Genomic DNA, 13,182 nt, shown 5'->3' with positions numbered 1-13,182 from the left:
CGATACCTTTGGCTCCATTCTAACTTTTAAAGTGATACAAACAACAAAGTAAGAGGAAAAATTACAGTAATTCAAAGTCATCCCTTTGTACAGAGGACTGGTTTTGGGTGCCATTTCAAATACCAAAATTTACACATATCCAAACCTATGGATGCTCAAGCCTCTGACATAAAATGGCTTAGTACCGAAGATAAATTACATGCATCCTCTCTGGACTACTTGAAACACCTAAGATAATCTAAATGCTACATAAACAGTTGTGATACTGTATTTAGGGACCACAAACAAGAAAAAGAAGTCTGTTTACATGCAATACTGATATAACTACTACTGGTTAAATTCATGGATTTGGAACCTACAGATAAAGATTACTATCTGTAATTTTTCAAAGACTTACTCATTTGTAAATGAATTCCACTTACATCATTGGATTTGCATTTTTCCTTGTAAGAATATATAGTCCATTCCAAAAGCATATTTATTGGTTTGGTCAAAAGCTCAGAAATTTCATTTCCTGACCAAAAGATTTCAAGAACAATTGCCTTTCCTGTGGTTTTCAGACTCTGAGACTCTGAACAGTCATACAACCTAGTGAAAATATGAACAATAAACAAACAGTAAATCCATATATCTCATTAAAAAAAAACTAAACAAGCAATTTTTGAATCGAGGTCAAAATAATAAGATTATAAAAAAGGACAAAATATGAAAATTTACCTTAAAAATCAATAATGCACACAGTAATCTATGCAAGTTTAAAGCATAAGCAAATCTTATGACTTTTAAAAATATATATAAAAAGGATTATAATAGAAAGATAGGTATGTATGTTCCTTGCAATTAAAGCTTACTTTTGACTCAAATGCTGTACTTCACTTTCAACCAAATTGAAGAAAAATTTGAGGAGTGTAAGGTAGAGCACCTTGGAGTCGATGTTTTGTGAAATTTCATGACAAAAATTTTCATTGAAAAGACAGGACCTGCAAAATATGAAACCAACAAACTATAACACACAAGAAAAATCACTAGGTGATTTGTAAACAAAAAGTTCTTTTTTAAAAAATATTGTTAATGAGCTTTTCAACAAAATAGAAAGCAAGTTCAATAATAATCTTGCCCTTCTTTAAAGATTAAACCATGTTGATTATATAACAACAAAATTCTTAATAATACATGTGTAATTTCTCTATTTTTCCATGATATTTAAGAACAATCGGCATTATACTTTTGTATCTTTTATTATACCAATAAGAACCAAGACTTAGAAATTTTATCGTTTTGATCCAAATGACTAGTTGTGCCCTCAGTCTGCTAAAATCTGCTAAAAATATCTGCTAAAATCTTCTTTGTTCTTTACCATGATTTCTTTTCTTTACATTATTTAGTAAGGTAAAGTTATACAGGGCTCCAATTTTAGAGTTTTAAGAATTTGGTATTTTTTCTATCTTCTATCATAAACCTGTCCAACAGAAGTTTCTCTGATGATAAGTACATTTTGGTAGACACTTGAAATGTATTTTTTGTACGTGAGGACCTATATTTTAATTACTTCATCTTCATTAAATTTAAATAGTTATATGTCATTAGTGGCTACTAGGTTGGGTAACAACTCTATAGCACATTTTAAAATAGAACTTGATACTAATGAACTCTAAGACTTAGGGAGAGAATGGAAGTGACAATATGTATTATCATCTCCCAGCTTTCTCATGAACACATCAATAATGCATCTGTGCTTGTTTCTGAATGCCACACTCTCAGGGCAGTCTTCAGTAACTATTCAGCGTAACAATTTTCTTAATCCTTGAATTGGAATCCATAACGTCTCCTTCCTCACAGTTATCTAGGCATTTGACTATCACCAGAGATGGGTAACAGTTTCTTTCTCTTCTTTTTATAAGTGATGTACTGTGGAATATTTCAAATATACACAGTAGGAGAAAGATTAGTATCACTCACTTCATTTAGAGTCACTTCTTTCAGTGCCCTCTTATTTGCCACCCTCCAATAAACACAGAACTTGAAAATAAAACCTGGATATTTTTACTAACAAAAGCTGTCCAAATTTATCTTCTGCAGCATCAGTTAATTTACTCAAATCTTTACTAGACATGTACTATGTTCCAGGTATCATATGAGACACTGAGAACAGAGATGTGAAAAACTGCTCATCTGCTTTTAAGATAATAGCTACCAAATAGTTTATATGAGGACTAATAGGGGCTTTCAAATAAAGGCAACAGCAGTGAAGAAAGGAGAGGATCTGGAAATTCAGAATACATGAACTGTGTTTCTCTCATCCTCTAGCTAAATTGGGCTAATATGGCAGTATCATCTTTAAAGAGCAGAAACTAGTTTTATTTATATTTTTAACCCTAAAGTGAGATACAGTGCTTGGTTCCCCTTATGAGCTCACTAAACATTTGTTGAAGGAATAAATTCATGCTAGGTCACTGATTAGCCCACTTCAAATACATTCTAATGAAGCCAGTAGGTGAATTCTTGTTGATCTCCAAGAGCCAGCCCAGGATCTAACCTTTGCCTGCCAATCAAGCACACTATCTGTGTTATTACTCTGGACCTCTTAAAACTGAACACTTAGATGTAAACGAAGATCTTACCAGGCCAAAAAAAGTTAACAAATACATGACTGGAAAGGGGAATCAAATCAGAGTAGAAATGGGAAAATAATCAATTCTAATTAGGAGAATATGAGAGAATAAAGAGAACAGGAACGAATTTTAGTGACAATAACGTTTGGAAAACAAAGGCAGATTACATCCTGTGGAGAGGCTTGAAGTAAATGCTTACTTAGGAAACACTAAGTTCTGTTTCAGAATTCAAATTTATAGCTCAAAAAATATAGCAAAAACCCTGAAATAGAAATTGTATGTGATGACAAATATTTACATTTTGAACGACCAAAAAATTGATGATATGCATATTTGAAATTTTTCATTTTTTAAAAAAATGTAAATTTTAACTTTTTTTACAAATTGAAATGTGGCTAATGAGTCTACTTCTTATATTAGCTATAAGAAATAGACTGACAAACACAGTAAATGTAGACTTGTCCTTTTTAAAGGAGCTTTGCGGTAAATACAACATACAAGTATACTGCACACATCATTTTTCTAAAACAAGAAAAACACTTTTTTCATTAGGATCTAAAAAGGTAAACAGGAGAGCCAACTGTGTTAGTACACAGGTGTAGTTCCAGGTGTTCAGGAAGCTGACACAAGAGGATCATTCAAGTTCACAAGTTTGAGATGGGCCTGGGCCGCATAGTGAGTCCTTCTCAAACATAACAGAAACACAGTTTAACAAGACAAAAGTTAGCACCTTCACATGTGAAATCCCTTACCTGACAAGTGCTTCGAATAGAGACCAGGCTCCTTTCATACAAGTTGGACACTGAAACAACTCTAGGTAATATCTTGACATGGCTGGGGATTTCCAAGAAGGATGCAGACGAAGAAGAGCTGACAATATATCAAAGTACCGACCAGAAAATGTATCTATGTTATCCTATTATTTGGAAATAAACAAATAAAACTATTGCTAAAAGTAGTATCACCACCTAACTCAGTGTGTAAGTAGAATAACTCTCACTTAACTTTTTTGGCAAATACGTAAATTTGGACAAAGGCGATCAGATGATAATGTCATAATTAGCTAATAAAACAATAAAACTGAAAGAGAGGCACACTGTAAATATGGACCGCATTAAGTAGTGGTACTATTAGGACTAACTTAAGATGAAATGTTTTTCTTTTCATGATTATAGTTTCAAATGTCAACATAAAAAGGAAGGTAAAGTGAGAACTTCTCACCCAACACTCTTACTTAACTCCATTAGTTTACATAGTTTATGTCTGTCATTTTTTCAAATCAGCACTTGATGAAGAACACAAATACAAAGCTGCCTTTTAATAGCTGCTGCTAACATTTTATTAGGAAGTTCATAATCTCTCAATGTCACAAATAAAAATGATTACCATCAATGTACTAAAGGAGTTCGGGATCACTTTAATCTGATTTTTATGTTAGACATGTTACTGCCATGGGAGCAATCAATAATTACCTTTTTCTTCCCCAAGAGAAAATTATCTTGGAAATTCTCAGAGTAGTACAAAGATTTAGTTAAAAAAAAAAAGTGATAGCAAATGGATGCTACATTTCTTAATAAAAGGGGAAAAGAGAAAATAAACTATAAACACACAAAAAAGAAAATAGTAACCTTCTGGCACTCTGAAAGAGACTGCCAGACCTAAGTTTGCTCTCACCTGTAGAACGCTGTCTAGAAAAGCATGAAGAAGGCACACGGGAGGAATATAATATGCTTGCAATGAGGAAAGTTCTTCCATTGCTTCTTTAAAAAACTGTCCTTCTATAAGGCTTTCAATTAAATTTAATATACCTCTGGGAAATTCAGCACTTTTAACCTAAGGAAAAAAGATTGTTACTCAAAAGGTGAAATTTAGGGATCAAATCTTGAAGACAATTCTGGCCTTTATTCTCTGATAATGTTTTGTGGTTCAAAGAGGAAGATGTATATGGCTGTGTTGCACAACTAGAAGGCAAGGCAAAAATGTAAATTGTTGCATTTATTTTCTGTTGCTTTAAAAAGTAAGGGGATATACTACCCATAAAAGAGAATCTTTAAAAGGAATACCCAATGTTTGGCTGATCAATGAAACTTCACAGTTATAGCTACATTTCCTTCAAGTGCAAACTTAGATACTAAGATATCAAGCAGAGTCTTTGCAGAAATGATTGCTTTTAGAGAATCAGAAGGTCATTTTAAGGATATGCATCAAGAGAACTCTAATTGTTTTGCAAGATACAGTCCTTGTTTGGTCAAATATCTTACAAGGAACTACTTCAAGTAAGTTGAGAGTGAAAAATACTGAGGCAGACTACATGGAACCAATTTTAAGGAATGAATACAGATGCAAAGAAAATAATGTACTCTGGAAATATGTTACAGATTTAATCTGAAGCTGGATGTGGTGAAGCGCGCTGTACTGCAGGTACAGAGGAGGCGGAGGAAGGAGGATCGCTTGAGCCATGAGTTTGTGGACAGCCTGACCAATATAGGGACCCTCGTGCGCGTGCTCTCTCTTCTCTTTCTTCCTCTCTCTCTCTCCCTCTCTCTCACCACCACCATACAATACATATTTCATCAGTCATAAGTACAAGGTCAGCTTTCAATCCTAAAGATAACTTTTTACAACTGTATGAGAAAAATGTTTTTGAGCTTTGACAAAACAGTGTTTTTCTTCTTCATTTCAGATTAGAAAAACTACATTTGAAATCTGATGGCAGCTTTGCTTTGTAGGTAAAACAGTGCCTTAAAAATAAAAGTAACAAAAGACAAAACTCCCCGCTCCCATCACTTTGCTTGAAGCCCTTACCTCAACGTTGTACACTGGTTGTTTCTCTATTCTAATGCAGTTGTATCTGACAGCCTAAGAAACAGCAACCATACAATTAGAATTTCACATTTTAGGTTGAAAAACGCATTTCAGATTACAAAGGAGAAAATACTGGTCAAATATTCAATACCGGTTCAGGAACATACTGATATCTGTAATTCATTGATACACACATTTGCTCAAGTTAGCAACTGTCATAATAGCACTCTCGGGAGTACAAATGTTTCTCTACTTTCTCCCACTAGATTAAAAATGACCTAAACTAGGTATGATGGCACATACCTATAATCCTAATATTTGGGAGACTGAGGCAGGAGGATCACCACAAATTCAAGGCCAGCCTAAGCTATAAAGTGAGTTCAGGCCAATCTGGACTCTTACAGAGTGAGACTTGTCTCCCCTCTGCCCCCAAAATACCTTACAAGGTCCTCACTCTTTTTTTTTTTTGGTGCGCCAAGCAGGGACTAATGCCACAGAGCTAAAGCCCAGCCCTACTTGTTTTTTTTTTAAGGTCTTCACTCTTAAGAGGTCTATTATCTTAAGTGTTTTAAAAAGTAAAAGTAGAGGTGAAAGAATTTTTTTAATATAAAGGTTCATATGAAAAAAGCAGTCAGTCAGGCTTTCTGTAAATCACATATAAAATCTTCCTCCAGTGCTTTAAAATTCCCATAACTACATTTTAAAAAAAGATTACAAAGGAAAAAAGCTTTAAGAATTATAATACAGAGATAATATCTTGGTTCTAAAAAATTCTAGAAACACATAAAATAAACAATGCAATGGAAAAATGGGAAAATATGAATAGAAACTGGCAGAGGAAGAAATATACAAATAGCAAATGATCCGGGTATGGTGGCATCGGCCTGTAATCAATCCTGGCACTCAGGAGACTGAGGTAGGAGGATCCCTGTAAGTCTGATGTCAGCCTGGGCTCCATAGTGAGTTCAAGGCCAGGCTGAACCACACACTAAGACTCTTGTCTAAAAAAACCCAAAACACAAAGAGAAAAAAAAGGGGCAGGCAGGTGAAGGTATCAAATGTGCTCAAACTTGCTACTAACAGACCAATCAAAAATTAAAACAATGACAAATCTTTGAATTTTCTTCAGTGTTCAAAACTGGAAAGAGAAGTGTTCCCACTTTAATAGTAAGAAACAGCTGGATAACCAACTAAACCATAATATTGCTTAAACTTGTAAATGATCTAAAATCATAACATAACTAACTGGACCAATATATAAAGCTATCAGTCTACCAAGCATACAGTAAAGTTATGGTCGTATCTATACACAATAATTGACATCATTCAATGATGAAGCATGGCAGAGAATTCAACATATTTACTAAATGTCCAAAATATATTACTGTTCAAATTGTAATAGATTACTGAAGGAAATTATTCTGAAACATTTAGCATACTAATGAATCTATATATATAGATATTTATAGATATATATCATGTATCTATGTCTACATATATAAAATTATATTTCAATTACTAGAAAAAGATACAATATTGAAACTTTTAGCATGCCGCATTTTACCTGAGCTCTATATATGTGCTTCCTCAAGATATTTTTTATTTCAGTGACATCCATATCTGTCTTGATATCCTTGGGTTTTGATTCTTTGGCATAATCAGTGAAAACAGAATGGTTTGTTTCTTTCTGCATACAGGCAAAAGCACTTTAGACAATGCACTAAACACAGTATCAACACAAATGATATTACATAAGGCAGCATGAGAATACATTCATATGTTAACTCAGCAACGGTTTTCACAATTATATATCAAGACTATATAACTAAGGATTAAATTTAAAAGCAAATATCTCAATTTTGGAAAGTTTTATCTGATCCTGACACATGTGAATTCTTTAAGTACTGTACTTCTCATTGTAACCAGTTCTAAGTCTTTCCTGAAACCTCTCTGGTTTTCTTTGTTGTAATGTTCACATAAAATGCATTTGCCTATATGTAGACTTAGAATACCTAGGTATTTTATTTGTTTCAGATTTTGAAATATCCTATACAGACACAATGAGTTATTTTGGGGATACAATCTAAATCTAATAAAAAATTTACTTATGTTTTATATATATATATATATATTATATATATATTATATATATATTATATATATATATGAAGTATATATATGTAGATAGTTTTATACAATATTTTTACTATATTTTAAAATTTCATACAATATTTTGAAACACATGGCATGTGTTTTGATCGAACCCTCTCATACAAGGTCAAGTGTGGAATTTTCCACTGTGGCATCATGCCATACTTTACACAGCAGCGGTGAAGCTACAGTACATGTGCCATGGTAGGATATCTGTTATCACTGAAAGCTCTCAAAGGTTTGCCACCATTGCTACAGAGAATTAGGTCTTAAGAGCATCTCAGAGGTTGGATTTTTGGATTAGGAATGTCCAACCTATATAAATATGCTATAAATTGGAATGTAAAATACAGTTATACTCTAGATAATTTATCCAAGGAAAATCTATTTAAAAGACAAGTCATCTTATTTTAAGATTTTAAGATTTTAGCTCTTATTTTAGACTGTACCAGTCTAGGGAAGAGCAAGACAAATAACAAAAGGCACATTAGAATGTATTACCAGAACTACACGTATACATTTTTAAGGTGGTTTTCATCAAACTTCTTAGAGTATTTAAGTAAAAATACTTTCACCATGGACCTAATACACTAGATCAACTAAAGTAGTTTTTTTCGTAAGGCATACAGGTAATATTTAATAAAGCAAACCATTATGAAATCATATTGAGTAAAAAAACTTAAAATTTTACATCAGTTTACAAAGTTTTACCTGATCTGTGTAATACACACGCTTCCTTAAGGTACTTTTAATTTTATCACGTTTGATGTCTTTCCTGCAATCCATTTCTTTTTTGCGTTTTTTCCTCACAGCATAACTCCTTTGAATATCTTCGTAGTTGTTCTTAGTTTCCCTCTATATTTAGACCACAATTAAATATCAATATGAATTATATGTTACAAAATCCAAATAAACTCAAGAAGAACCACATTACAATATAGCTCTACATAACAGAAACATCTCATCTATTGTTATTGAAGTATGTATTCAGAAATCATCTGGGAAAACAGTGGGGAATCACTTCATAGCATTAGGCATGCAGTTCCTAGGACTCAGCAGTCCTATCCCCAGGAATGGACACTATACTAAAGAAAGTTCTAAACAGAGATTCACACAAGATAATGTTCACACGCTTTCACAGAAGTGTTCATAATCTGAAAATCAACCAATCAATTAACCATCTCACCCAACAAAAACAAACCTAAATGTTTATCAATAGTAAAATAAAGAATACTTCTGTGACGTATTCTAATAGTGAAACAAGTATCTACCAGCATGTCTATACAGAGCATAACTAAAATGCTCATTAATGGGTAAAACTAAACAAATGTGTTATTTGGGATTCTCCCAACTCTTAAAACTACAGTGAAGAGCCAATTTTGAAATATAGGATACTTCTAAGCAAAAGAAAGGAGGAGAAATGACACAGCAGGGGCTTAAAAAGTTGGTAATATACTTCTGTACCTAGTTGGTGGGTAATAAGTATTCATTTTCATATTCTTTTAAAAACTGTAGAGAGGGGGCTGGGGATTTAGCTCAGCAGCATAAGTGCCTGCCTTGCAAGCAGGCAGCTGTGAGTTCGATCCTTGGTACCGATAAAAAGGAAAAAGACAAAAAAAAAAAAAAAAAAAACACCTGTAGAGAAATGTTTTACAAACACTCCTGTAAAGATGTTTCAGAAGAAATTCCATGAATGATATCATATTTGGGAAATTCAGAGAGGAATCATAAAGTATAAATAAATTATGTTTTATTTGCAAAGTTTTACCTGATTTCCATACGAATGATTTCCTAAAGAGGTTCTCATTTTAATAAATTTCAAATCTTCACTAGTTTCCCTGAATTTTTCTCTTTTGTGATGCTCATTCACAATGGAACTAACAATAACATCTTCATTATGATGCTGCATTTCTTTCTGTGTGTTTATAGAATTACTTTAGTTAAAATCAGGACACAACCAATGCAAGTAACAACAGAAAAACTAAGGAAGGTAGATTCTGTAGAACATATATATAACAATATATAAAAAAAAGATTTCTATGAACTATGTCTTAGATAGAGCATAGATGTTTCAGTTCACTAAGTTTTATAGTACGTTTACACTTAGCTTATCTGCATGTTTAAATCAGCAAAAGTATTACAAACCATTTTGTTTGTCCATTATGCTAATAATTTTTTTAGAAATGAGAAAAATTTGTGTACATTTTCCTAGATATATTTTAATAATTTCCATATTTTTATAAAACTGTTTATTCTTTCTTCTCATATTTCCTCAAAACTAAATTTAAGAACTACAACATTTTCTGTTCCTTTTTCTATGTAAAAATCTTTTGTGCTGTGATTTTTTTTTTTTTTTTTTTTTTTTGTCTTTTTCCTTTTTATCAGTACCGGGTATCGAACTCACGACTGCCTGCTTGCAAGGCAGGCGCTTATGCTGCTGAGCTAAATCTCCAGCCCCTGTGCTGTGATTTATAGTGCACTTTTCAAAAGGCATCAACTCAAAAAGCCTCATAAGTCACTTTGAAGCACCCAAAAAAAAGCAAAAGCAAAAGTATTTTAAACTTGGAAAGATTTGGCTAATCTTGTCTGCAATAAAGAAGCTATGCAATTTAAAAAGTTCTATTTAGCCCTAAAATTTAAAAAAAAAAAAAAACAACATTTTTTGACAGGTACTGTGAACACTGAATTTATTTATTCATTTATTTAGAATTTCTTTCTAGTTACACAACATGCATTTGAGTATATCTAGTGATCATCACTGTTACAGTTGGGATCTAGAATGTCATACATTCAGAGCAGGGCTTGTGCAAGGCAATCGCATCCAGGGCTCAGGGCCCAAGGTGCGGACAGAAGTGAGGTCTATGAAGAAGCAGATCAATGGGGTGCAGCAGGAAGGGGACATTAGGGTTCTGGACTCTTCTGCTTCTGCTTCCTGACTGAGTTGGGATGAACAGCTTCCCTCCATGAGGTCATTTCTGCCTCAGGGCCAATCAACCTTGGGCTGAGTCCTCTGAGGAATGTCAACCAAAGTAAACCTTCCCCTTTAACCAGGGAAGTAAGGTGTTTGCCCCAGTGATGGGAAAATGACTAACACAATTACTAAGTTAACGAGAGAATTCAATAAATTAACCAGATAGTTTTATAAAACACGATATGAAACAAGATAATTGAGTTAGCTAGCACTTCTAGGATAAAACTAATAATGCCATTGTTTTCACTGTGAATGTCTAAAAAGTTATACTCAAGAGTCAGTTCAAAGTCCTATTTTTTGTTTTGTTTTGCATGTTAAACAAAATCTACTTGTTTTAAAAAATTACACCCAAATGCAGCTAAACGCTTGAATAGAGATGAATTATAAATATCTATAGTGCTAATAGGGAAGAAAAATGCTTCAGAAGACATACCAGTTACATTAAATAGAGAAGTTATAAGTAATTACCACATATGAAAACATACTACCAATTAGAAATCTTTTGCCTATATGCATTGTTTCAGCAGGAGTTCCAACTCTCTATGAACATAGAGAAATTCTCTAATATGTTCAAGTCATGGACTGAAAATCACAAAGTTCAAATACCGTCTTCAGATTCCAAGATTCATGATTATATCTGCCACATGCTCTCAACAATGGTATATGTACATGCATATAACATACATGCATGCACACACACAGAAGAAAAAGATAGATATTGTAGCCTAAGAAATTTTACCTGGGTCCTACATACAGTCTCTCTTAAGGCACTTTTTATTTCAAAATATCCCATATCTTTTCTGAAATCATTGTTTTTTTCTTGATTGCTTGGTTTACTTCCAATAGAACTGATCTGGGGATCTTCATCATTCTGAATTTCTTTCTACATGTACATAAAAATGGTTTAGGCAGTTAAGTAGTATAGTTTCAAACATTATATACTTATACACTCTATAAAAACAAAGGCTTGAAACACTGATAAAATCTTTCAAGAACAAAACAATTCGAGCAAAGGTTCTGAATATTAAGTGACTTCTTTATGTCTCATGAAAAGCTACCTTTTTTGGTCTAGGAACAATCAATTATCATTTTCATGAATCATCAATAACAAAATATTTTATCTAATCCTTCTCTAAAGTGAAAGTTGCAGTCTAGATTTAAAAATTGCCAGGATATGGATAGATAGTTTCTTGGACTTTTAGGTTTTTTTTTTTTTTTTTTTCTGGTAAGACTTCTTTCTGACAAGTATAAAAGAGACTGGCAAGACACACAGACAGACAGACACAGACAAAGTAATAGCTGAATCTACAGCTCTTATTTTACCAAAATAGCAATAAACAACAGTTACCTTCATCTAGCTGTATCTCAAATAAACTGTTCTTGCAAAAAAAAATTGAAAAGGAATGCACAAACTGCCTATTAATTATTTTAAAAATATACATGCACCTATACATATAGTTCTAGAAGTTTAGTGAGATAAAGAGTTGACCGTTAAGGTGAATTCAGACAGTTCCAAAATGTATTTCTGCAAGGGTATCCGGAGATTCGCTACAGTTAAGTACTCCAGAAAGAATGGAGAATCAAAGTCCTCCTGGAGTGCAACTGCCATAAAAGCTGAAATGAGGCAAGGTCAACAGTGTGACCTTTGGCTCCCTCTCACTTCTACTGGACTTCCTGTTTGGATACACGGGTCTTTACCAGGCTAATGTCATGCAACCACAGAATAATCTGAGGGCAGATGATTGAATTTCTTCTTTATCAATTCAGAAAAGTGAATGTGAAAGCTAAAAACAAGCACTTTTCCTCGCAAAGAAGAGTTACTCTGTACAAATAACCACTATTGTTCAAGACAATTAATGATGTGCAAAAAAAGTTTTGGGGTTTTAATTTTATGTGGTTGACAATAGGAGGAAAAATACAGGGCTAATAAACCTCCATAGATTTCAGCTACACATAATAAGAAAGAATAAACCATTATCATCAGTGACATTTATCAGTGATATTTATCCTTTGAACATGTTGTATTTTCACCTGTAAATTAGGATGTATGATACCAGTATCCTATCTAACTATTTTAATATCATAACCCAATATATACACTATGAAATCTGAAAAAAGATTTTAATAAAATTATTTTTATGCAACAATAAAGGGCTAATATGTATTTTTTTCTAAATCATCCATATTCTCTTCAATTGGCTACTCTTAGGAAGTGTGGAATCACTATAGTAATTATAAATATTTATTTTTTAAGACACCAAATAGCCAGCCTTTCTGGTAAACCATGTAAGCAGCATGGGTTCTAGGAAGAGAAAAGTTAGATAGCACTTCCCATGTGCATAACAGTGCGTGGGCTGAGAATCAATCCCCCTCCCGCCATAAAGCAAGTCGCGGGTTCGGAGGACAGGCTGAGTTGGTAGCAGCTAAGATACATAAAGCAACTGAAAGCCTGTATTTTTTGGTTGATTATGCAGGCCTGGAGTCAGCGGTCTGAGCATCTCTTGGGAGGATAAATATGCAATATAGCAAATATGGGGGATTCCCTTCCACCTTGTCTTTGAAACCCAATATTGTTCTTGCTGTTTTGCTTTGTTCTAATTGTTTTGCCTTATTCAATATTATGCTTTGATTGGTTTTATTTTG

General features: G+C 33.2%; 1 protein-coding gene across 4 annotated transcripts in view; it reads right to left on the bottom strand.

Moving 5' to 3' along the window:
• Slf1 (SMC5-SMC6 complex localization factor 1) overlaps window positions 1–13,182 on the bottom strand; it is a 67,338-nt gene that overhangs the window by 32,459 nt on the left and 21,697 nt on the right. For all 4 annotated transcript variants that reach the window (XM_063245352.1, XM_003479454.5, XM_063245353.1 and 1 more), the window contains 9 exons: window positions 11,279–11,422; window positions 9,337–9,483; window positions 8,280–8,423; window positions 6,982–7,104; window positions 5,418–5,471; window positions 4,287–4,445; window positions 3,365–3,528; window positions 852–980; window positions 423–588 (listed from right to left, as the gene is read on the bottom strand). In XM_063245352.1, the coding sequence (XP_063101422.1) occupies window positions 423–588; window positions 852–980; window positions 3,365–3,528; window positions 4,287–4,445; window positions 5,418–5,471; window positions 6,982–7,104; window positions 8,280–8,423; window positions 9,337–9,483; window positions 11,279–11,422 (1,230 nt within the window). The remainder of the gene's footprint in view (window positions 1–422; window positions 589–851; window positions 981–3,364; window positions 3,529–4,286; window positions 4,446–5,417; window positions 5,472–6,981; window positions 7,105–8,279; window positions 8,424–9,336; window positions 9,484–11,278; window positions 11,423–13,182) is intronic.

The sequence above is a fragment of the Cavia porcellus genome, unplaced genomic scaffold, assembly GCF_034190915.1.
Source record: "Cavia porcellus strain 051 isolate PalLab524CR breed Dunkin Hartley unplaced genomic scaffold, mCavPor4.1 scaffold_2, whole genome shotgun sequence".
Lineage (NCBI taxonomy): Eukaryota > Metazoa > Chordata > Mammalia > Rodentia > Caviidae > Cavia > Cavia porcellus.
The sequence above is the reverse complement of the archived record's forward strand: the minus strand, read 5'-3'. Positions and strand labels throughout refer to the sequence as shown.